This window comes from Pipistrellus hanaki (assembly GCF_964339955.1).
Source record: "Pipistrellus hanaki genome assembly, chromosome: 2".
NCBI classification, from domain to species: domain Eukaryota; kingdom Metazoa; phylum Chordata; class Mammalia; order Chiroptera; family Vespertilionidae; genus Pipistrellus; species Pipistrellus hanaki.
In genome coordinates this window covers 24,491,377-24,518,492 of record NC_140504.1, presented here as the reverse complement: position 1 = coordinate 24,518,492, position 27,116 = coordinate 24,491,377, and the positions used below count along the sequence as shown (strand labels likewise).

General features: G+C 33.4%; 1 protein-coding gene across 1 annotated transcript in view; it reads left to right on the top strand.

Annotated features, from left to right (window-relative positions):
- The window catches only part of SI (sucrase-isomaltase), a gene marked incomplete at its 5' end in the record, with an annotated part of 81,336 nt that overhangs the window by 8,269 nt on the left and 45,951 nt on the right, over positions 1 to 27,116 (top strand). Inside the window, 15 exons of the mRNA XM_084872645.1 lie at positions 1,033 to 1,204; positions 2,907 to 3,006; positions 3,908 to 4,020; positions 7,263 to 7,388; positions 8,202 to 8,333; positions 8,934 to 9,053; positions 12,004 to 12,117; positions 14,263 to 14,347; positions 15,265 to 15,382; positions 17,315 to 17,486; positions 19,922 to 20,038; positions 22,957 to 23,111; positions 23,944 to 24,028; positions 24,604 to 24,660; positions 25,566 to 25,690. Coding sequence (XP_084728771.1) covers positions 1,033 to 1,204; positions 2,907 to 3,006; positions 3,908 to 4,020; positions 7,263 to 7,388; positions 8,202 to 8,333; positions 8,934 to 9,053; positions 12,004 to 12,117; positions 14,263 to 14,347; positions 15,265 to 15,382; positions 17,315 to 17,486; positions 19,922 to 20,038; positions 22,957 to 23,111; positions 23,944 to 24,028; positions 24,604 to 24,660; positions 25,566 to 25,690 — 1,791 coding nt within the window. The remainder of the gene's footprint in view (positions 1 to 1,032; positions 1,205 to 2,906; positions 3,007 to 3,907; positions 4,021 to 7,262; positions 7,389 to 8,201; positions 8,334 to 8,933; positions 9,054 to 12,003; positions 12,118 to 14,262; positions 14,348 to 15,264; positions 15,383 to 17,314; positions 17,487 to 19,921; positions 20,039 to 22,956; positions 23,112 to 23,943; positions 24,029 to 24,603; positions 24,661 to 25,565; positions 25,691 to 27,116) is intronic.

Genomic DNA, 27,116 nt, shown 5'->3' with positions numbered 1-27,116 from the left:
GATATGCTAATTGGCCATCACACCCTCACAATGATGGCAGTGCCCACAGCCAATAAGGAGGGAATATGCAAACTGACCGCCATGCCCTCAAAGATGGCATTGCCCACAACCACAAGATGGCAGTGCCCAGTCCCCCTCAGCCTCACCAGGACACCTATCTCCAGAGTACCACAGTCCACTTAGCCACCCCCCCCCCCCCCGGCCACCCAGGGCCAGCCCGAGGTGCAGGCAAGCCTTGGATGGCAGCTGCCCAGCCTCCCAGGGCTGCCCAAAACTCTGATAATCAGGGCCAACTGAGGCTTGTGCTGCCGGCAGTGGCAGCAGCAGAGGTATGATGGGGGCATTGCCTTCCCCTGATCACTGGGTCAACCTCCCACACCTGAGGATTCCCAGACTGTGAGAGGTGGCAGGCCAAGCTGAGGGACAACCCCCCCCCCCCCCGCCTTCTAATGCATGAATTTTCATGCATCGGGCCCCTATTATTTTTATAATTTGCAATTACCTTTATGTTAAAACCCAAAAAATATTAAATGTGATTTCACATCTCATAGTATATATTTGATATCCATAAAAATATATAACCTTTTTTTCTTTTTCAAAATAATGATTTTGAACTCAATTTTAGCATATATGTTAGAGGTGGGAAGGCTGCCTCTGCTCTGGAACCAGGCAGAACTGGATTTGAAATCTGGCTCCGCTGCCTATGAGGTTATCACTTTAGAAAACATGAATTCGTTTTCCTAATTCTGTCCTTTGTGAATGGGATTGATAAAGGTAGTTGTGCTTGTAGGACTGCGATTAAAGGAGAGAATGCATGTGAAGGAATATATTGGTGATAATGAATCAAATTGTGTTGATGGAATTAGCAAGTTCTGCTTGTGGTATAATTGATGTGTCTCCTCAGAAGTGACCAAGGTTAACAAGAGATATATTCAAAATGAAACGTTCTGGAAAATAGCATAAACCTATATCTAGTAGAGTATTTTTTTTTATATATTTCTAGATCATGTATTTCCTTCTTTCATGGTACAGGTTTGACACCAGTGTTGGTCCCTTGGTATATTCTGACCAGTATCTCCAGATCTCAACCAGGCTTCCCAGTGAATATTTTTATGGCTTTGGGGAACATATTCACAAGAGATTCCGTCATGATTTGAATTGGAAAACATGGCCAATTTTTACCCGGGATCAACTTCCTGGTGATGTAAGGAACTATCTTCCTTATTATAAATAAAATCACTATATTGAAGCAGATGGAACTTGAAGCCTCTTTGAAAACCTCCAGTGTTACTTAATCCAGAAGTTTATTTATTATAAGGGCAAGAATTGATAACTAAGTCCTAAATTATATCAATAAGTGACTCATATATTTTATGAATGTTTAAATAGGAATTTCTGGCTTATGAATGTTTTCTTTTAATTTTCATATTTTATCATTTCCTTTTTGGTCACTCTTGTACTTAAACCTAACATTGTATTAAAAATAATTTTAAACTCTTAGCATGTTATACATGGTTTTGTGCGATCTAATGTCTGCCTATCTATTGGAGATCGTATTAGGCATTTATGCCTACTTTATACTTTTCCATAACATATTATAACCTTCTATAAGTTCACATATTTGCTCAAGGAGTTGGTTCTTTCTGTAAATACTGAAACCTAAAGTTCTTTATCATGTATTCAAAGTCATTGAGGGCTCATTTAAAGTTTCACCTCATAGCAATTTCTCCCAAACTCTTTTATGCAGAATTAATATTTACTTTCTAACCCTTTATTCATATTTTAGTATATCAATCATTACAGTGTATTATTTGTGCATATACTACTAGAATATACTTGCAGAATATGAGATTCTTCAGGACAAAGACCACATCATTTAATTATTTATTTATTTTTTTACTATTATAATTCATGATTGTTTTTGAGTCAAATTATAGCAACTTTAAAAATATAGAAACATCAAGGATGAAACCTTATTGATTGACTATCTCCTGCACATCCCTCACAGGGGATCAAGCCCACAACCTAAAGATGTGCCCCAGCCAAGAATTGAACTGTGTTCTCTTGGTTCATAGATTGATGCTCAACCCCTTAGCCACACCAGCCAGGCAAATTTTAGCAACTCTTTAAATGCCAATGCTAACTATTTTATTCTGAAAAATGAATAAGTAAATTTGTTTTTCAAAAAACCTCACTGGATGACTAACAAATTCTACCAATGCTTGTTTACAGTATCATATCTGTAATAAACACCGGGCTGACTACCTCGTAGCTATTTTAAATGCTTTCTTTCCTTTGAACCTCCATATCAAATCAGTCAATAACTCTTATTTCTTTCACCTCATAAGGTAAAAGAAATAAGAAAACTCTTATTTCTCACCAATTAGTGGGCTCAATATGTTAAAATTTAAAACATATTTGCCTCCTCCACTTTATCTACTCATTAGCTCTCTGTATCGTTCCAATTTTAGTATATGTGCTGCCGAAGCGAGCACAAGCTCTCAATAAATGTACTGCCAATGTTCTATGAGAGTGGACATAACTCGGCAATTCTCTGCAGTGCCTTGGGTATACATGAACATAATGGTTAACATGTCAATACCCTATCAAGAGTAGTTTATTAAAACTCATTTAATCATAATAAAACAAAGGCAAGTTAAATAATTTCTTACTAGTACAATGTATATCTTATATATTTTTATCTTAATATGTTGATAATTAAAATAATTTTGATGATTTGTGCTGCAGTTTCACCTTGCACATACACTTTAGTAGAAAAAATTGGCTTAGAGCTAAAAGGGATAAATAACAGGAAAAAAAAGTGTAATTCTAAAAGCCATTTTAAATATATAAACTTTTTGTGTTAAATAGACTTAAAATTCAATTTCCAACATTTTGTCTTATAGAATAATAATAATTTATATGGCCATCAAACATTCTTCATGTGCATTGAAGATGCTTCAGGAAAGTCATTTGGTGTTTTCTTAATGAACAGCAACGCGATGGGTAAGAGTAATTTATCTGATGATATATTTAAATGAGATTTAACTTGAAATATTTTAACTACTCTCCTTATTCCAATAATAGATATTATGTGAGCGTAAACTCTATTGTTTGTGGTGTAGTATGTGAAATTATAAGTAGGTTTTGGATTTAATGAGACATTGAATTTTTGAATGCCAGTACTCTATTTGTAAAAAATATGTTACATTGTGATATTCAGAATTTTTCCTTTCCCTTCAGAACAAAATTGAAACACACCCATGAAAATGAATACTCCCATTTCCATCGCCTCATTTGTATAGATAAGTTAGCATACCGCTGCTAATAAAAAAGAGCAAGGTCTATATGAGGAGAGAAAGAAGAACTAGTATTTTTTTAATTCTATCATAATTCAAGTAATGTAAAATTTTTTGTTTTTTAATGTTATGAGTGCAATACCTAAATTTAATAGGTAAACTAATGATAATAAAAAGCCACAAAATTAATAATTCAGCAATACAGTAATATTAGATGGCTATTCAGGCAATTTTTATTTTTACATATAAAGCCATCAAATTTTATGTTTTTCTTAGAAATAACTACTTGAAAAGCAATTTAAGAAATAAGTCTTTTTCTTGTAAAAGGACTGGTTTTCTGTTCCTAGCTATGAAATTTCTAGGGGAGCTTTTGCCAGTGTCTTTACAAGGAAACCCCGGGGATATGCTCTCATACACCTCATGCGTGGTAGCATTTTACTTTTTCCATGTATTTTTCCTGTCTTCAATATCTTATTTCCTCATAATTATTTAAAAACAGCTTAAATTAGGTGGTTAATGGAAAAACACTTTAAATAGATGCTATAATTATTTTATCATTCTTAACCTTTTCACTATGTACATATGCTTTCTCAAATTTTATGTTGTAGAGATTTTCGTCCAGCCTACTCCTATCATAACTTACAGAATTACTGGTGGCATTCTGGATTTTTACATCTTTCTAGGTGATACACCAGAACAAGTAGTTCAACAGTATCAAGAGGTATGTTTCAGGTTTATATTTTAAAATATTTTTAAAATAAATATATTTCCATCTAACTTGGCTACATATTTAAATGACTTTATTTAAGATGTCTGGAGACTGATAGGTAACTATATGCTTCAATCTTACCATTTCTCAGTTATGAGTAGGTGGTTTTTATGTTTGGTTTTGTTTTCTGGACTGTGAAGCCTATGTATATTTTAATGTCTATCTATCTGATATATAATTGTGTATAACTTATAGGCATTTGAGTTCAGGAGTTGAATTTCGTTCTGAGGAACTATCTTTAAGCCTCAGAATAGGCAATGAATATATAGGTTATGCATTTCTATGATAAAAATTCTAGAGGCAACCGAATTATGAGGAAGGCTAGTAGGTAAATTCTCAGAAAATTGGCTATGACACCCAGATTTATTTAAAAGGGCAGATTTTGAAACACACTCTGAAGTCTTATGTTTTAAGGTTACCATCTAAGCAACTCTCACTTACTTATTAAATAATATCCTGTTGTAACTGAGTCCAAAATGGGCCTTGGGGAGGTGAGAAAACAGGGCATTACTTGAGCCTGATTTTGAGTTTCTTCCTTATAATTGTTCTTCTGTGGCATATATACTTTCTGGTTTATCATGGAAAAACAAATCATTTTTATTGGTATCAGATGTATGAAACATGCTTATTTTTAAAGTCTTGTTATATTGAGCTCTGGCCAAGTAGTTTAGTTAGTTAGAATGTTGTCCTGATATACCAAGATTGTGAGTTTGATTTTGAGTGACAAAAGAAATTTTGTTTCTTGTTTGAAGGAAAACTAACTCTCCTCTTTGTACAAGCTGACCAATTAGTGGGCTCAATATGTTAAAATTTAAAGCATAATTTACTTGACTAGCTAGATAGTCTTATGTTTTAAAGAAAATGTGTACATATGAAATGAATAAAATCTAATGTAATATATAATAAATATGTTATATACTTTTATGAAATATACATTATGCCATATTTGTAACACACACACAAAGACACTTCAATCATATGTCCAAATCTTCAAAGAAATTTTGTGGAACATTAAGATGAATAGAGTTTAAAATACTCCGTTTCTGAGGGTTTCATTTGATTAACTACAGGCCCCGTGCATGGATTTGTGCACCAATGGGGTACCTTAGTCTGGCCTGCACCCTCTCACAATCTGGGACCACTGAGGGGATGTTGGCTGGCCTGCAGGGAGCAGTCTGAAACTGGCAGTCCGACATCCCCCGAGGATTTAGTAGTACGTGAAGCAACAGGAGTCCAGGGAGAAGTTGAACCCAGGCCGGGTGCCATACTGCTCCCACTCATCCCAGACCTGCTGCACCTCCTACTGCCGTGGCTCAGGAGTGCTGCTGCAGAGGCAGGAAAGGGTCCTGCCATCACAGGTGTGCTTGCCAGCCCTGAGCCTTGGTCAGCTGAGTGGTGCTCCTGCTATGGAACACACTGACCGCCTGGGGGAAGCTCCCACATTGAGTGTCTGCCCCCTGGTGGTCAGGGTGTGTCATTGCAACTGGTCATTTGGTTGCTTAGGCCAGTGTTTCCCAACCTTCTCTCATGATGAGAATCACCTGGTGGAGTTGTTAAAACACAGATTCCTGAATCCCAACTAAGAAGTGCTAAACTAGAATTTTTGAGAACATATAGGTAAAATTGCATACCTAACTTAGTGCTCTGTATATAACATCTGTGTTAGAGCACTAGTTAAGTATACAATTTTACCTATATGTTCCCAAAAATTCTAGTTTAGCACTTCTTAGTTGGGATTCAGGAATCTGTGTTTTAACAACTCCACCAGGTGATTCTCATCATGAGAGAAGGTTGGGAAACACTGGCTTAGGCATATATACATATATATATGCACTCCTCATCATGGCTGCATTTAAATGAGGCTCTACTTATGTGGAGAGTGACAAAATATATATATAGGCCTGGTGCAAAATTCCTACATGGGTGGGTAGTCCCTCAGCCCAGCCTGCACCCTCTTGCAATCTGGGACCGCTGGCTCCTAACTGCTCACCTGCCTATCTAAATTCCCCTAACTGCTCATCTGCCTGCCTGATCGCCCCTAACTGACTGCCTCCCTGCTTCATTGCCTCTAACCACGCGCCTGCCTGCCTGATCACCCTTAACTGTTAGCCTGCCTGCCTGATCGCCCCAACTTCCTCTGCCTCAGCCCCTGCCACCACAGCTTCATCCAGAAGGACGTCCGGAATGATGTCTGGAAGGTTGTTTGGCTATCTGGTCTATTAGCATATTCTTCTTTTATTATTATAGGTTATTATAAAAATAAATTTAATTCTTGATTGAATTCAATAGCCCAATTTTAGTATTTAAAGATTTTACATAGTAGTATTTAGATACGTATAAACTATAAAGGATAAATTATGGATAAATTACATACACACACACACACACACACACACACCAAAACCAAAGAATATTCATTATTTCAAAATAAGATTACTTTTCTTAATATAACCTAATAGTTTTAGTGAAAAAGAAGTAATATGCATTACACCCATATTTTCACATGCAAAATCATGTTCTCTATTATTGTGATTAAGACACTGATAGACTGTTGTGGGCAAGAAATGAACCTGCTTGGGCCACCAAGGCAATGGAGGAAGTGTCTCCATTTGGCCTCTTGGGAAGAGAAGCCAAGGCCTACATGTGAATGAGATAAACACCTTAGAAGATAACTGGGTGGAGCCTTGTATAACATATATTTTATTAATATATTTGAAAACTAAGAAAGATATGTGTCAAAATGTAAGAAAATAGAAATTATGCTCTTTTAAACATCTTTTTCTACCATAATGACCATTCATTTAGTCAATCATTCAGTCATTCTGCTGCTAAAGGATGTAAGAGTGCGGTTGGACAGTTTCTTTTTTCTCATATCTCTTTGATGCTATTAATGTATTCTCCTCTTTTATTTTACATGCTATGCAAAATATACATTTGCAAATGCTATTTTAAGTGCTAACTTTCTAATCTTCCAACACAAAATAAACAAAAAAGTTACAAAGCCATTTTTTAAATGTTTCAGAACAGAATTGTAATAGAATATCTAAGACACATAGGAAAGTTTAAATATTTTTTTGAAATATGTAATTAAACTTAAATGAATGCTAGAGATATAATAGAGTAAGAAGCATAGTAGTATTAGATTCTAATACTCTTTATTAGAACTAATTTATTAAATGTCTATTAACTTTAAGCTCATTGGTCGACCGGCAATGCCAGCATATTGGAGCCTTGGATTCCAGCTGAGTAAATGGAATTATACATCACTTGATGTATTGAAAGAAGTGGTAAGAAGAAATCGGGAAGCTGGCATACCATATGTAAGTGGATAAAGTGATTTGGGAATATATACCACATTAAATATTGTCACAAAATCATAAATGTAGGAAATTGTCAGGATAATTGTATAGATGCACATGGATTATTAAGTCGCCTTTTAATGATAAAGTACATTTTATTACCATACATAATGCCCAGACCTATGTGAAATTTTGAGAGGTGGTAATAAATAATACTATAACAAATTACATGTTCAACTGTGGACAAAATCATATTTAGTTTTTAAGTAGACTTTATTTCTGAAACCTTATATACTTTTCAATGTAATAGTTTATGTAATGTGAAGGATTTTTATACAACTAATCACATTATATAATAATGCATGTTTAGTTATCACTGAAACAAATGTGAATAATCATAATGCTTTCATAATCTAGAATTAGAATACTTATTTTTTATTTATTTTTTATTTTTATATTTTATTGATTTTTTACCGAGAGGAAGAGAGAGGGATAGAAAGTTAGAAACATCAATGAGGGAGAATCATTGATCAGCTGCCTCTTGCACACCCCCCACTGGGGATGTGCTGGCAACCAAGGTACACACCCTTGACGGGAATTGAACTTGGGACCTTTCAGTCTGCAGACCGATGCTCTATCTACTGAGCCAAACCGGTTTCAGCAGAAATGCTTCTTTTATCAGTAAATATCATTGCATCTTTAGTGAAATAAAAGGGATCTAAGTTCATTTACTTTTTAAAAATTTTATAATACAAGTGTTTTGGATTTCAAAGCTGAAGTATTGTACAGTTATTTCAGGACTATTTATTGATACATACTCTGCTAAATCTTTAGGATACACAGGTCACTGATATTGACTATATGGAAGACAAGAAGGACTTTACTTATGATAAAGTTACCTATAACGGGCTCCCTGAATTTGTTCAAGATTTGCATGATCATGGACAGAAATATGTCATCATCTTGGTAATGACTGATTATTTATTAACATAATTTTACTATTTACACTTTCATCAGTTAATAGATTTTCTATCATTTCTTTTTTTTCCTATGATTGTGTCTGTTATGTGCCACTGAATCAGCTCCGACTTCTGACAACCCTAGGAATGAGGGATGTCCACACATTCCTTTCCTCAATGGCCCTGCTCAGCTCCTGTGGTGCATGCCGAGTGCAAGCCCTGGCTTCTTTTATGGAGTCCATGTACATCATAATTGCTCTTCCTCTTTTCTGGCTGCCTCTTATTTTCCCCAGCATTATTGTCTTTCCAGAAGAACCCTGCCTTCCCCCGCTGTCCTGGCTGGTGGACAGCTTCAGTTTTCTCATGTTTGCCATCAGTGACCTTTCAGGCTTAATGTGCTCGAGGGCCCATTTGTTTGTATTTCTGGTGATCCAAACTATCCATAGAGCTCTCTCCCCATGCCATGCTCCAAAGGAATCCTCCTTTTCCTATTCTTCTTCTTTACTGTGCGTAGTAATAGGGAAAATTAGGGTGTAGATGATTTCAGTCTTGATGTCCAGAGACATATTTTGCCCTTGGTGATCTTTGCTAATTCTTCCATTGTTAGGATCCTGGGATTGCCATCAGTAAGCGTGCCAACGGAGGAAACTATGAAACCTATGACAGGGGAAATGCACAAAGAGTTTGGGTAAATGAGTCAGATGGGACTACAACTATTATCGGAGAGGTAAATTATAACAATTATTTAAGTTGTGTTGGTCAGATTTTCTCTTGTGCAGTGACAAAGGTTTCGTGTGTGTGCACATATGTGTATTCACTTTCAAGTCTAAATTTGATATATTTTTAATTAATTTATTTTTTACTTATTAAGGTATTATATATGTGTCCTAATTTCCCCATTGCCCCCCAATCCCCACACTCATGCCCTCACTCCCCTTTTGTCTGTGTCCATTGGTTAGGCTCAAATACATGCATATAAGTCCTTTGGTTGATATTTTAATTGTGTAGAGATATTTCAGACAGAGTAAATATTCCAATCGTCTCTAAAACTAATGAAATGACTATAAGACAGATACTGTTCAGTGCTTATACACAATTAAAACTGAAGATAAAAATGTGATAAATAATTTACATAACAAAATTCTGTTAATTTTATGTAAAATGCATATATAAAGTACTTACAGGTTGTGTATTAAGTTTTATACTTTATATTTGACCCTCACAATTAAATGAGATGGTTATTATTAGAATTCTTAATTTATAGGTGAAAGCGTGAATTTGAGAGAAGTGAAGTAACTTTTCTAATATCACAGAGCAAATAAGAGCAGAGTTAGTATACTGCCTAGCTCCAAAGTGCAAAATTTTAACAAGGATAAATATTCTTTTGGAGATAACTTCATAAGACATATAAAACCCCATAATATCTTAGTATATTGACGTGGAAATTCCACTTCCGTAATTTAGCCAAAAGAATAAAACAGGATAAATTGTGAAATTATATTTAAAAATGTTTATCAACGCATTATCTAAAATACTGAAGACTAGCCGAAACCGGTTTGGCTCAATGGATAGAGTGTCAGCTTGGGGACTGAAGGACCCGGGTTCAATTCCGGTCAAAGGCATGTACCTTGGTTGCGGGCATATCCCTAGTAGGGGGTGTGCAAGAGGCAGCTGATCGATGACTCTCTCTCATTGATGTTTCTAACTCTCTATCTCTCTCCCTTCTTCTCTGTACAAAATCAATAAAATATATTTAAAAAATAAAATAAAATAAAATACTGAAGACTATTTTAACCATCACTTTTTATCTCTCTTATACAAGTTAAAATTTCTGTTACAAATCTTTAATTAATTCTATACTCCACCAGAAAATAAAACTGAATTTCCTTCCTATGGAAGAATGCATATATAAGTTGAATACTTAATGTTGTGTACTAAGTTTTATGGTTTACATTTAGTCTTCACAATAAAATAATGAGGTAGCCATGATCAAGCTTCTTAATTTATAGGTGAAAAAATGAATTTGAGGGAGGTGAATTTCCTACTTACAAAGCTTATTAATAAGTCACATAATACATTTTGTTAAGAACTGCTCTGTTGGATATGCACGGATCACATAACCCATCCATATCCAATGTTTTACATGTAAATACATAATTTACATATAAAACAATATTATCTATCCAAATTTATTTGAAATTGAATTCATCTAGCTCAACATCATTATTTTTTAGTTATTTATTTTTTAAAAATATATTTTATTGATTTTTTACAGACAGGAAGGGAGAGGAATAGAGAGTTAGAAACATCAATGAGAGAGAAACATCGATCAGCTGCCTTCTGCACATCTCCTACTGAGGATGTGCCCGCAATCAAGGCACATGTCCAGAATCGAACCCAGGACCCTTCGGTCCACAGGCCAATTTTCTATCCACTGAGCCAAACCAGTCAGGGCCCAACGTCATCATTTTAAGTAATAACTGAAATAATTTAAAGAAACATCAATCATAAAAAGCAAAATAGTCTTGACTCCATTTTATAGTCTTGCCTCCTATGTCAAATATTAATTGAGTAAAATGGCTTGAGTTGATTTCTGGGTTCTCTGTTCTGGAAGGTCAATTGGAAAAAAAAGAGACATATGTACTACTATTTGTAATACTTTAAACAATGAAGAATAAATAAAATAAAGGCTATTAAGTAGTGACTCTGCAAAATAAATAAATAAAAGGCAATTTAGTAGGTGTAGAGTTTAATACCATGGACTTTGATATGAGAGTGCCTTAGTTTAAAGTTCTCTGTCACATATTAGTGGTATCACCATGAACAACTTATTTAACTTATCTGCTCATCACTTCTCTTGTTTATAAAATGGGTTTATTTTTAAAAAAAATATATTTTATTGATTTTTTACAGAGAGGAGGAGAGAGGGATAGAGAGTTAGAAACATCGATGAGAGAGAAACATCCATCAGCTGCCTCTTGCACACCCCCTACTGGGGAGGTGCCCCCAACCAAGGTACATGCCCTTGACTGGAATCGAACCTGGGAACTTTCAGTCTGCAGGCTGACGCTCTACCCACTGAGTCAAACCAGTTTCGGGTAAAATGGGTTTAATTATAGTACCTACTTCAACTATAAAATGATGATAAAAATAGTACCTGTCCCCCAAAGTGCTAGTGAAGAATAAATGAGTTAATATAACAAAAACGCTTAAACCATTGCCTAGCACATACGTGTCACACATGCATTTGTTAAACTGAAAAAAAGAGAAGAAAAAAATATATATATGGAGTTTTTTCTTTGAATTTTTTGGAAGCAGTTGCTTTTGGACTTAATAATATGCTTTCTTTTATCAGTCAATGAATATATTATATGATTTTTATTTTTAACCTAATCTACTAAAATGCTAAGAATTAAATTAAGCTGCAGTCAGAATAATAATCTCATCCATCCCATTTTCTTCTATTTTCCCTTTCATAAATGCTTCATGTCCTTGCTCTTTCTTTTTTTTAATTTACTTTCTGTTAAATGCATTTTAAAGTAGGCCTGAGATTATTGTAAATATATATTGGGCAAGAGTTACAATATTATGACTAATTATTCTTGTACTCAGTTAGTTTGGATTCTCATTTATTTATATTAAAAATGTGTATATATGTAAATGATCTATTCTTCTAGGTGTGGCCTGGATTATCAGTATATCCTGATTTCACTAATCCAAGATGCATAGAGTGGTGGGCAAATGAATGTAGCATTTTCCATCAAGAAGTGAAATATGATGGACTTTGGATTGTAAGTAGCTATTTTAAGCCAGTGATTTTGGACAAAAAATATAATTAGTTTCCAATTATATAATTATTAAGTTGACAAGATATATTTTACATTGTATGAACTTAAAATTAAAAGGTCTTATGATATTTTTTAGAATGTATAAATATTATACTTGTTATGTTCATGAGTTAGACAAGAATAAAAACTAAAAGCTGAAAGTAGAAAGTTTGTTAATCTTTAGTAATACACTTTATAGAAGACATTGCATTTCTATTACTGAGGTATATCTTTATGACTAATAACTTATTGTTTGAAAAAACAGTAAACAAGATTTGAGAATAATCCAATATTAGTACAATTCCAAAAAATGTATTAAGTCTACAGTGGTCAAGCAATTACAATAATATGAACCTAAAAAGCCCTTACCCTTTAAAAACATTCTTCAGTAAGTTATAAAATAGAACAAGTCAAAATTGGCTATAGGTTAAGTGTTTTATCTCAACATAACAACAGCAAACAAAATCCTAGATAACTTATATATATATATATATATATATATATATATATATATATATATATATTACATTAAAACACTAATGTTTAAAAGTGTCCTTGGATGATGTTTTCTATCTGTAGATTTTGATAGCATGCTGCTTGTTTGTGGTATAGAATAATACTTTATGATAATAGATGATTCAGTATTTTTGGTTATGGAAATTATAGCTTAATTTGTGAATGAAACAATTTGGTGAGCCTAAAAATCTGTATTTCAGAAAAAAATACAATAAATCTGAACACAGAAAAAACATCGAGGATTTTGTTCAAAGATATTGGAATAGTCCAGAATTTTGGAAGGAGACATAATGAAATTTCTGGGGATAGCTGTCTTTTTTTTTTTTTTGGCTGTTTAGGTTCATAATATTTCTATTTAAAGTCTTTAATACTCAATCATTATTTTAGTTAATCATTTATTTATTAATTCAAACAATTTGCTAGATAACAAGTCTTTATCTTGCACCAACAATATACGAGGTATTTTGTGGGTCATATGAAGGTAGGAAAACTATGTTTTCCGCTGACAACATGAAATTGAGTAACAGGTTAAGCATAATCATCAGGATTTCGAAGACAGTAATAGGTGAGATGGAGAAGCTTTAGTTATTAGACAAAAAATCTGTGAGATCATGATGATAATACCCAGCTCCTGGTAGAAATACCAAAATAAAACAAAAAAAATGCATTCTGCTCTTGAGTTTTGTTTTCAATTATAGTGCTAATTTCAATTGTATTATTCAATTTAAATTGCAAGTTTCTTCATTCCCTTTCCTTGCTTGCTTAGGAAACAATCTGAGTTTATTAGAATGGAGTTAGAAGTATAAATGGCATTTTAAGAATAGGGAGAGAGGAGATGGCGGTACTGTGGAAAGAGAGAATACTCCATTTCCCGCATCCATTCAAGACTGAAATGCCTGATTCAACTCCAAAGAGACAGAGATTGGGAGGAGGAAGAACATCTGAAAAGGCAGAGCTGTTCTGATGCTAACATAGAAGCATTTTGACTAATGCTTAAACTATAACAACATAACATACTAATGAGAATGATTCCAAACCTCACTAATATCACTGAGTTAATTATACTATGTATAAAGAGTTGGAAGTTTTTACTGGAATGATTGCCAAATACTGCTATTATGTTGTTGTTGCTGTTTTTAATTTCTTAATTTTCTTCACATCATTTTTTTCTGATAGAATGAATTATACACTAAAAAATAAATGATAGATTTGCAGTGAAAAGAGTGATACAATGATTTAGAAAAGGTAGTTGCTTAGTACTTATATTTAATATTTTATATGTACAGTTAACACTAGGTAAATGAACTACATTTTGCTCATATACAATTCCTCAATCAAAGATACCTCTGCTATTTGTTATCTACATTCACACAAAAGCAAATAATATTATTTTTCTCAGTTTTGACCCAAGGTAGAATCAAGTAGTGAATATAGATAAGCAAATTTGTCTTTAGTTTGGAAACTTATATTTATTTCCTAAAAGCAAAATAATATGTGTGCTTTAGATTTAAAAACAAACAAACCCACAAATAACTTGTTTATATGATTTATTAATACTTCAAGTCTGTTGCTCTTCAATTTATATCCATTTAGGACATGAATGAAGTTTCCAGCTTTGTTCAAGGTTCAACAAAAGGATGTAATGACAACCAATGGAATTATCCACCTTTTACTCCTGGTAAATTTCATTTGTTTATCTACTCAACATTAATTGTCAACTGGTAAATTCTAGCATATATATTTCTAAATTGCAAAGTTTGGTAAATTTTTGGGGCCCTGAAATTAATATTTTTGTTTGTTTTACTTTTGGCCACAATATGTATGCCTAAGGAAAGGAGAATGATTTTAAAATTTGATATAACATGCTGATTTATTTTTATTTGCTGGTGATTAAGTAATTAATGAAAAGAAACAAAAAATTTGTTTGAAATCATAATTGAAGTGACTGATTTTTTTTGGAGCATTTTACTATAAGTCTGTGCAGTTATCAGAATATGCCTAATGAGAATAGTTATATCTCATATATTCTAAAAATGCTTTTTTCTAATCACTTAATGTGGGTAAAATAAATAACCAAAGGAAAAAAAAATGTGCTCTTAGTGGAATAAATAGCTACAAGGACATCTGAAGAAATGTGACAATAATTATTGCAACATCATATATGCCCCCAAATGAAAGTACAATAAAAAAATTTGAATGGTCTGTAATTGTGTGACAAGTCTACATGCATAAAATTAGATCATATTTAAGTTAACGATTACACTATAAAGCTTTCAAATAGATCTACAGACACTTGATTTAAATGTATATATTTCTATACATATATGTTAAAGGTTACTTTCCCCTTGAATTTATTTACTATTGTAGTTAGGAAGCAGAATGTTAGTGAAAGTGCAAATGTAATATTTAATCAACAAGAGCGGGATGTGGAGACCTATTTGGAAATTAAATTCTCATTTTTATTGTTTTTTGAATGACTATGGCATTGCATATCATTTAAGAATTATAAAGGTTAAAATAGCAAAAAAAATCTTATTATAGAATTTAAAATAGCAAAGAATTGATAGTAGATATTCCTTATATATTTTCTCCTAGATATTCTTGACAAACTCATGTATTCCAAGACAATTTGCATGGACGCTGTGCAGACCTGGGGGAAAGAGTACGATGTTCACAGCCTCTACGGATACAGCATGGCTATAGCTACAGAGAAGTGAGTGCAGTTTCACTCAGAAATTCCTTTCCTATTTATTGTCTAGAATATATTTGATAATTTACTAATGGAATTGGAAAATAGCACAAATGTAAGAAAAATACTATTTTCGTGATAGAGAAATTAATATATTAAGAGCATCAGTTCTTTTAGTATTATTCATGAATTTGGAACTTAGTTATCAAGAATAATATGGTGTATGTATTTAACCACGATTCCCTTTTATTTTAGACTTAAATTTCCTTCAAAGTTTTGATTGAGTTTGCTTCTCTGAATGTAATTGTGTTCTAAGCATAAACTTCACAATTGGCCTGGAAGGATGGCTCTTCTAGACCAAGTCTATTTTTCAAAACCAGGGTTTTCCATTAAATTGTAATTTTTATATAGTATTTTTTAAAAGCAATTTTCTAATCTAGTGTGTTACTTTTGTGTAAAAAAGAACATGATACAAAATAAAGGAAGGGACATCTTCTCTTTATTGCTAACTATTTTTCAAGCATTATATAAAGACCAATAATGTGACAGTCAATAAAAACTAGATCCTAGTTTCAACAAAGTTTTAATTTTTTTTAATCCTCACCTGAGGATATTTTTTCCATTGAGCATCGACCTATGAACCAAGAGGTCACTGCTTCGATTCCCAGCCAGGGCGCATTCCTTGGTTGTGGGTTAAATTCCCAGTAGGGGAGGACTAGGAGGCAGCTGATCGATATTTCTCTCTCATGCATGTTTTTGTCTCTCTATCCCTCTCACTTCCTCTCTCTCTCTCAAATCACATATACCAAAACATATATGTAAAAGAGAAGCATCAATTGGTTGCCTCCCACTGGCACCCTTACTGAGGCTGAGTATCAAAGAGTCAAACCCACAACTCTTTGGTCTCGGGGCCAACACTAACCACTGAAAACACAGGCCAAGACAATTTTTAATTTTTATATAATTAAATAACTATAATTCAGCTTTATTTTATAGAAATATATTTTATTGATTTTTTACAGAGAGGAAGGGAGAGGGATAGAGAGTTCGAAACAATGATGAGAGAGTATCATTGATCAGCTGCCTCCTGCATACCTCCTACTGGGGATGTGCCTGCAACCAAGGTACATGCCCTTGACTGGATTCAAACCTGGGACCTTTCAGTCCGCAGGCCAATGCTCTATCCATTGAGCCAAACCAATTAGAGCAAGATGAATAATTCTAGTAGTTGTGAATGGTGAACTTCTAGAAACAAACAAAATAAAATACTTCTCAAATATGTACATTTTATCCCAACATTGTTTGCTGTTATTTGAAAAATGCAAACATTAATATATAATTAAAACCATTGTATCACAAAAATATGTATTGAGTTAAAGTTTAGGTTTATACATTTTATATTAAAAATTTTCAATTATTTTAAACCATATATTTTAAAAACAAATGTTGAGTGGATAAAAAAAAGCACATGTTTATTTAATTTGGTAAAGAAGTCATTCAAATCTGAATCATTTCTAGAATATTTTTGTCTATATTTGATCAGAGTGTATTTAAATAGTATTGATAACTAAATATAAAACTGGAATTAACATTGATAAAATAGTTACAAATATTATGGTGTGGCTCTAGGAACTGTATGTAATACATACATTTGAGACTTTAGAATTTCAAATATTAGTATTATTTTAAAAAGCTCATTATTTCGGTATTTAAAATATATTTTTATAGATTTCAGAGAGGAAGGGAAGGAGAGAGATAGACACAGTCATGCTGAGAGAGAATCACTGATCAGCTTCCTTCTCCATGCCTTCTACTGGGGATCGAGCATGCAACCCTGTTCATGTGCCTTTGACAGGAATAGAACCTGGGACCCTCCAACCCTCAGGCAGACTCTCTATCCACTGAGCCAAACCAGCTAAGGCAAAGTCTTATTTAATAATTGGATTTTATTTTCAGAGCAGTACAAAAAGTTTTTCCTAATAAGAGAAGCTTTATTCTGACCCGGTCAACTTTTGCTGGAACTGGAGTCCATGCTGCACATTGGTTAGGAGACAACACGGCTTCATGGGAGCAAATGGAATGGTCCATCACGGGCATGCTGGAGTTCGGCATGTTTGGAATGCCGCTGGTAAGCAGTTTCATACAATGCTACCCATCAAAGCTGTGTATTACACTTAATTTTGTGATGTTATTATCTTGATGATTTTCACTACAATGCTTAAAAGTATGTTACAGAAAATGAAACCTTTAGTTTTAGAAAATTTATGAGAAAATAGGGATATAGGTAATGTCTGTAACATTCAGGAACATGGAATAAACAAAATTCAATCAAATCAACATAAATGCATGAAACAAATACCAATATAAAGCATATCAAAGTTTATATAATAATTTAATGCTAAATATATTAAAATATTTGATTGTTAGTTCAGGTTAAAAAGTAAAGCTTTTCTTTCTATTTAAAAAAAGATAAAGACAGATTTAAAAAATATTAAAGCAGAGAAAATGTATACTAAGAATTCTAAACATAAAACATTTTATAAGTCTCTTTATGTTAAACAAAAAAGTATATAATGTTTGTTCAAACATTAAAAAAGTCTACTACACAACAAAATAAATGCAAAAATACATTAAGATAGTATAGGATTAATTTACTTTTTCTTTTATATGCACTGAACATAATAAAAACAAAGAACCTATCAAATAATAAATAAAAAAATACCACAAACACACACAGAAACTTGATTTTGGAAATTAAAAAAAAAACATTATCAAATTATTTATGAATCAAAAATAGAATTAAGAAAAATGGAGAGAAACACAAAATTTGAATGCTAATAATTGTAGTTATATCATAATGGTAGAACATTAGCTAAGTTGACATTTAAAGTAAAAACATATAGAATTAAATGCTTAGACTAAAAAAAGAAAAGCTGAATAATAGATACTTCTCCAAAGTGGACATACTCAAGTCCAAGAAACATGAAAATATGCTCAAAGTCACTAATCATCTGAGAGATGCAAATCAAAACAACAAAGAGGCATCATCTCACCCCTGGCAGAATGGCTATCAAAAACATGTCAACAAACAACGAGTGCTGGCGAAGACGTGGAGAAAAGGGAACCCTAATACACTGCTTGTGGGACACACACTGGTGCAGCCACTTTGGAAAACAGTATGGAGTTTCCTCAAAAAAACTAAAAAATGGAACTATCATTTGACCCAGTGGTCCTACTTCTAGGAATATATTCTAAGAAATAAAAAACACCAATCAGAAAGAATATACTCACCCCTATGATCATAGCAGCACAATTTACAATAGCTAAGATCTGGAAATACCCCAAGTGCCCATCAGCAGATGAGTGGATAAAAAAGCTTTGGTACATTTACACCAGGAAATACTATGTAACTATAAAAAGGAAAGATCTCTTACCCTTTGAGACAGCATGGATGAACTTGGAGAGTATTATGCTAAGCGAAATAAGCCAGTTAGATAAGTATCAGATGATCTCACTCTATGTGGAATCAAATGAACAAAATAAATCCAGAGACATAGAAGCATGGAATACCATAAAATGATGAATTGCAGAGGGAAGGCTGGGATGAGGGGGTAAGGGGAGAGATTAACCAGGGAACTTGTATGTATATATGCATAGTCCATGGACACAGACAATAGTGTGGTGAAGGTCTGGGAGGGGGAGTGTGGGGTGAAAGGGGTCAATGGGATAAAAAGGGGGCATCTGTAATACTTTCAACAATAGATACATTTTTGGAAAAGGCTGAATATTGACTGAAGTGCATAAATTAAGAAAATGAAAGAATCAAAACAACATAAGCTTAAAGAAAGATATAGGTAATAAAAGAAAAAATGTTAGTGTAATAAAAGCAAAGTCTCTAGAGGGGAAAAAAAAAGAATAACAAGCCAAATACAAAGAAAACTAAACATTTTAATAAAAAAAGATCCATCTATGGTGTGCTTTGCTCAGAAAAAAAGAAAACATATCGAATGGTAGAATGTATTTTGAGATTAGTTGTTTCTTTTAGTGTCCAGTTAATAAATATTAACCAGGAATGAATGTTAAAAGTGAATGCATAGAGTAGGGGTGTCGAACTCAATCAGAGAAGGGGCCAAAATCTAAAATCCAGCCTAAATCGCGGGCCGAATGGTTTACTGAACAGTCATAAACTGACAATGTCATAAACTGACAGCGGAGTGCAGTGATGACAGCGTGGTGCGGGCCACATTGCAAGGCCTGGCGGGCTGGATTTGGCCCGCGGGCCTTGTGTTTGACACATGTGGCATAGAGAGACAATGAAGTAAATAAAGTTTAAATTAAAAATAGAAGTAAAAAGATATAATGAAGAAAAAGAATAATTCAATTAGAGGCAAATGTGTAGTAAAAATGCAAAATACAGAAACTTGGTTAAAGGAGAATATATGAAGATAGTAGGACAGCATGATTATAAGTCATGCAAATTAATCCGCTGAGGCCAAACGTGTGTTATTCTGGGCATATTTGAGAATATTTACATGACGAATAATGGATATATTTGTTGTCTAGGTTGGAGCAGATATCTGTGGATTTGTGGTGGATACCACGGAAGAGCTCTGTAGAAGATGGATGCAACTTGGGGCCTTCTATCCATTTTCCAGAAACCATAATGCTGATGGATATGTGGTAAATTCCACTTGCTTTCCTTGTTTTGAAATAACACACAATCCTATTGTTAGCAAAGTACTTAAATTTATAGCTCTAAGAAATATGGTCGGAAAGCTTGTAGCATTATTTATGACCAAGTGTTAGAAGTCCTCTTCTTAAGGCCTATAAATATTTTTATGTAAAAATGGTCAAATAAGGAAATTATGAAACATAATGTAGTCACTACATGAATATTCTATTTAAATCTAAAGCATATATAAGTGTGTTAAATCACAAATGTTTAAATTAAAGCCAAAGATTTTTCTGTCTGAGTTCTTGGATTCTAACAAGTTCCATGGAATTTTTCTTTCATAAAATGTATAATCCTATCTAATAAAGGTGCAATATGCTAATTGAACCTCACACCATCACAGAGATGGCAGTGCCCATAGCCAATAAGGAGAAAATATGCTAATTGACAGTCTCACCTTCAAAGATGGTGGTGCCCATAGCCAATAAGGAGGGAATATGTTAATTGACTGCCCCACCCTCAAAGATGGCGGCACCCACAGACACAAGATGTTGGCACCCAGTCCCCTCAGCTCTGCTGGCCACCTGCTTCCAGAGTCCCCCAAACCCCTCAGCTCCCCAGCCATCCAGGGCCGCCTGAGGCTCAGGTAGCCAGGCCAGCTGAGGCTTGCACTGCCAGCAGTGGCAGCAGCAGAGTTGTGATGGGGTGTCACCTTCCCCTAATCTTTGGGTCGCCTCCTGTTTCTGAGGGCTCCTAGACTGTGAGAGGGGGCGGACTGGGCTGAAGGACCCCCGTCCCCTGCTCCAGTGCATGAGTTTTCATGCACTGGGCCTCTAGTGTATAGTTATAAATGTATAATATGCTAATTAGACCGGACATCCTTCTGGATGAAGCCAGGGCACCAAGGGAAGCCTGGGTCCTGGGGGTAGTCAGGGTCCTAGACAGAGGAAAGTCGGTGCTGGCAGCTGGGGGTAGGAAGGCCTACTCTTGCATAAATTTCTTGCATCGAGCCTCTAGTATACTATTAAGGATTTCCTGTTTTTGTTTCATTTAAGAAACACACAAATATTAAAGCCACTTACAAAGCAGTTTGAATCTAGTCTTTCTATACTAAACAAAACTGGAATGACATATTGGGATAAATAAAATTAATGCTTTTAAAAATTGTATCTGAGCTGGTGGGAGCGTAAGTACAGGACATGCTGAGCTATTCTACCAATTCTGAGATTTCATGTTGTGGGCTCCCATGGACATATTTTTTTCAGAGGGAATGGGGTAATTAGGGTAAATCATTGAGTTAGTTAAGTGTGTGGTGGTTAAAAACGTATTTACAGTTCACACACTGATTACACAGAGGGCCCGGATTCTGTTTGAGAAGGTGTACAACAATTCAGAATTTAACATGGAAGGAAGCATAATAAAACAGAAGTAAAATAGTACATATGGGAGAGAAGTCGCTTTCTAGTCTATTGAAACTGTGTTTTCAATAAATGTGTGTTCACGGGAAATCCTGGTATGAATTATATTACACACTGTGTTTTTCTAGGCCCTCCACAAAGCAAATGCCATAGCATAATTAGACACCATACAGATTTATTGGTGAAATACTAGTGGAGGATAAAGGGAAGGGAGCAGGGAAGAGTGGAGAGAACCTTAGATCACAATTAGACTTGAACCTGGTGAGATGAAGCCAAGACTGGGGGTTTGATAGGGTGAGTCACGTTGAGTTATAAGGTTCTTAATTTGAAAGCATTTCAGTCAGTCCCATGTCACATCCTCCAGGGAGAGTTGAGCATTAGAAGAATGATGTATTTCCCAGCCATGGGCCTGAATAGTATTCTCACCATCCTAATTGATTAGCTGGGAGCAGCCAAAGGAAAATATGGTTTCAGGGTAAGAAACATGATGCCAAATCCAGGGAGGCAGTAGCTGGTGCCCTTAGTTAACCCTGTTACCCTCAAAGCAGGAGATATGAGCAGGTTTGATCACATCATTGTACTTGGCTGAGCATCAGCTGACCTAGCTTAGGCTCTGCAGAGAGACTCTCCTCCAAGTTGCAAGTTCGCAAATGGCCAGGTAGCTCGGTATCTTAAATCCCTGGACATCAGACTACCTAGACTTAGTATTCAAAGGTGATGGTCAGGCTCAAGGCAGCAAGTCCTCAGAGAAGTACATTTTATTTTATTTTATATTTGAAAGGGGAATGGAAGTCTTGAGTTGTTTTCTTGGTTGTTTTTTTTTTTCTCTCTCTTTTTTTAAATATATTTTATTGATTTTTCACAGAGAGAAAGGGAGAGGGATAGAGAGTTAGAAACATTGATGAAAGAGTGTCATCGATCAGCTGCCTCTTGCACACCCCTACTGGGGATGTGCCCCCAACCAAGGTACATGCCCTTGACTGGAATGGAACCTGAGACCTTTCAGTCCGCAGGCCGATGCTCTATCCACTGAGCCAAACAGGTTTAGGCAGAGAGAAGTACATTTTAAACCCTCATTTGAATGTGTCATCTGGCTGGAATATGTCACGTAGCTAAGAAAGAAACCAAGCAGTGGCGAAGTGTTTAATAGGATGGGCTACAATGGACATAATAAAGGTGTGGATACAGCAAAGCAAGAAAATGTGATCCATTAAATCAATCCACCACAAATAATATCAGTGGAAAACTGCCTTCTTAAAATGTATTTTTATCTTCTTGCGTGTATTTAAATGAGAAAATCTACTTAAAAATTAAGTTTAATTTAAAATTATCCAAATAAAAACTAGAAATATTCATATACTTCGATGACAAAATAAGAGTAATTTTATCTTTTTATGAACAAGCTAAAATGTATACAATTTTCTTTTCAAAAATAGATTAAATGCTTCTAAATTAATTCTTATTCATATTTTAGCTTTCTTATTTCAGTTTCTCTTTTTATCCCATAGCATCAAGATCCAGCAGTTTTTGGACAAAATTCTCTTTTGGTTAATTCATCAAGGCACTATTTGAATATCCGTTACACTTTATTACCTTACCTCTACACTCTTTTTTATAAAGCCCATAAGTTTGGAGAAACAGTAGCAAGGCCATTTCTTCATGAGTGAGTACAATGTTCAGAACTTTTATCTTTCAAATTATACTTGCACATATATTAAGAAATTAATGGAGATAGATTGGGATGTCAAATAGATTTCTGCTCCGTATTTTTACATTCATATAAGTGATTTGATGAACTGTAGAATGATAGAACGATGTTTTGAACAAGATTAATGGAGATATGAGTCTTGAGTATAATTTATAAAATGTAGGGGAAAAATAGAGAATGTATTAGGGAAATTATTTCAGTAAGCAAGATTAAATATAGGGTTATTGAAAACATATCATTTATATATTGTGAAAATCACCTAAATATAGAGCAAATAAATGTAATATGGGGGAGGGGAGGATAGCAACACTAATGAATTGTACTTGTCTGTATATCTTCACTAAGGCAAGACCTTTCTTTAAGAAATGACTAAAGATCCTTTCAAATCCAAATCAAAATGGAAGTTAATAATGAAAAAAATTGAAGGCCAAAATGTAAAATAGAAAAGATTTCTGATACTTTATGAACCCATCTTATAAGAGAAAGTGAATTAAACAGAATAATTATTACAGATAAAAAAATCTTAGAATATATGATAGACTGTTTTTAATTCCAGATACACTATTCTCTTCCACTACCTTTCTTTCCTCTCTCCCTTCCTTTCTTATCTCTCTAGCATCAATTGAACCATAAACATGTAAGAAATATAGATTCAAAGTGACATATGAAGCATATAAAATTAAGCTAATAATCATTCCCATGGAAAAACTGTAAAGGTAGACCAAATAAGGAATTTGGGTAAACTCATGTTTTATCATTATATTATAAACTTTGTCATTGTCCCCAGGTTTTATCAGGATAATAATAGCTGGGTTGAGGACACTCAGTTCCTGTGGGGCCCCTCGTTGCTTATTACCCCAGTCTTGAAGCAGGTAGGTTTTGAAATTAATCAATTTATTGCTTAAAGGGATGTTTTATAATCAAATCTACACTAAATTACAAAACATCTTCGTAATAAGTAATACTCAAAAGAGTGTTTCAACCTAATAAATGTCAAATTAAATTCTAAAATGTGGAAGATAGTTTGAAAAAATTATTAAAAAAATATTAACTAGATTTATGCCTTTAAAATATATAATGTGTAACTGGGAAGGAGAAAATTGCGTACTTTACTTCTAAAAAAGAAAGCTTTACTTCTAGACTCAAAATCAGATCTTGTCTATAATAATAAAAGTTTAATACGCTAATTAGACCAGAAGTTGAACAACCTTTCAGAAGTCCTTCTGGATGAAGCCGGGCTGCAAGCGTCGAGGCAGCAGACATGTCTGCAAGGGCTTGGCTCCTTGCTTGAATTTCGTGCATCAGGCTTCTAGTACTACTAATAATGAACTCTCATTTAAGTAGAGATAGATATTTAAATTTTACTAAGTTGTAAATAAACTTGTGAACTACATACTATTTCAGATATGATATACACATATATAAAAATTATCTTGCTTTATTATAGGGAGCAGATTCAGTGAGTGCATACATCCCTGATGCTACGTGGTATGATTATGAAACTGTAAGTAAACTTAATATCATAATAGCCTCACAAATATTATATTGTGAAACATCTTTACATGGAAATTTAAATCCAAACATATACCATATCTATCGATATTTGCAGTATTTCTGTTATTATAGAAAATGAATAATTCCAATTTTAAATAATGTGTAAGATTTGTACATTGTAAGTGAACAAGCATATGTTTTGTTGCACCTGGTTAATATGAAGTTATATTTTTATATAAAGAGTTATATTATTTTCAAATTGTGAAAATAAAAGGTCTGGAGTAATTTTAGTAAGGAGTGGTGACATTTTAATACTATTTCTATTTTGTATATTTATCTCATTGCCAGAAGAATGAGTGTTGACCTAATCTTAAACATTTGTTTTTATATACTACATTTAAATATTTGGGAAAGATTTTTTTATTTCGACCCCAAAAAGGTAACAGCTGCATTCATACACACATTCTATTTAATTAAATAAGACATTTTGAAAAGTGTTTTTTTAAAGGCATTATTTTGCATATCATTTACATTTGTTAAGTAGATCTTTTATTTTTATAGAAACACTGATTTTAAAAAAATCATTTTTAGAAACATAGTTAACTATAAAAAAAAGAATAAAATGGGGCTGCTTAAGGTTATTGTTAATTATTGTAGCAGAGAAATAGAGTTTTCTATGTTTTATGGTTGTTGGTTTGTTTGTTTTTTAGAAAAATGAACTAATTTTCCCCCTACTTTGCTTAGTAAACTTAAAAAAAAAAAATGTGTTTTCTTTAAAAGTTAGAAAACCATGTTTGCTTGGATGACATTAATCATCATACTAAAATCATCTCTACATGTACATTCTGATGATTGTAAAATGGGGTGTAAAGTTTATACTGTTAACAAAAAATCTCCTTTACTTTCAAATATTAGGGTGCAAAAAGAACGTGGAGGAAACAGCGTGTTGATATGTATCTTCCAGGAGACAAAATAGGATTACATCTTAGAGGAGGTTATATTACCCCCATTCAGCAACCTGCTGTGACTACAACGGCAAGGTAACATGAAGAATTATAAACTAAAATCTAAAATAAAATTTCTTTCAATATTTCATAATTTTTAAGAATCTAAGATTAATGTTTGGTTATCCACCAGAAGAAGTTGTACATATGAAGGAAATTCTTACTAGCCATCTTGGTTATAAAAAATTATCAAATTATGTTATTAATACAAATTTATTAATTTTAAAAATAGACATACATATATTGGAATTCTATTTTCTGTGCTAAAATGTATTGACATTCTTTATAGAATATGTGTAATTAATTCTATAAAGTAAAGTTAATTAATTCATATAAAATATGAAATGTTAAAGTAAATTTTTTACTTGACAAAAGTATCAGTTTTTAAATATTTGGATTTTCAATATCTAAATGTCACAGTACTTTTTATCCTGCTATAGTGTTTTACTTTTAAGTTGATAAATGAGGTGGATAGTTCTTTTTAGATAAAGAACAAGATAGAAACTAAATTGTTCAGTAAGAATCAAACCCAGAACTATTTAGAAAAAAAAGAAAAGAAGAAACTTGAAAATTCAGGTGCTTCATCTTGCAGCATTCATTCTGGGTATGCGGGCACAGAGGAGTCATATTGAATTCACATATTTATATTTCCTCATATTCTGCAACCCCCAACACACAGCCACTCACTATTCCTTACCCTGAGGTATTCTTTTTATAACATTAAGAATATATGGAATTATATTACTTATGTCTTTGTGTATGTAGGGTATCTACTCTTCTAGACTACAGTTCTATAAAGGCAAGGACTTGACTTTTGACTACTTTAGTACCCAGACAAATAATAGTATCTGGCCCCTAATAACCTGGCTTTCGGTTTTCTTTAAACATTTGTTAAAGGAACAAATTAATGAGTGAAGGGATGTGCTAGTGATTTCAGTATTTTGGCATTCTAGCATTGTTTACTTTAATACTGTAACTGTTTCGTGACTGTTCTTAGAACAACGGCTTATACTCTAAAGCTGTGCTAAACAAGAGAAACATACACTTTGGTGAATGTGTGCTGGAAGGAATATAATATAGTTTAGCTTCAGGGGTATTATTTTAGGTTGAAAACCTAAAATGATATACAACAGAAAAATTTTAGTGATCCCATGCCCCATTTTTTATACTAGAATTAGCTTCCTTTCTAAGATTATTAGAGATCTCATTAAGTGCCTACAACTGTTAGGCTTTTCATTACTTCGTATATAAGATGTAGCCTTGATACAATGCAATTTGGGATTAATTGAAATGTGACAAATATATGATGTTTTGAGCATTCATAAGATATATTTAAATTTTTCTCATTTTAATTGAGATATACTATTTTTGAATTGCTGGTGTCTTAGCTTCCAAGAAATTCTGTATTTATTATATTCATTCCTTTAATTTATCTTAGAATCTCACAAATTATTTCATCATT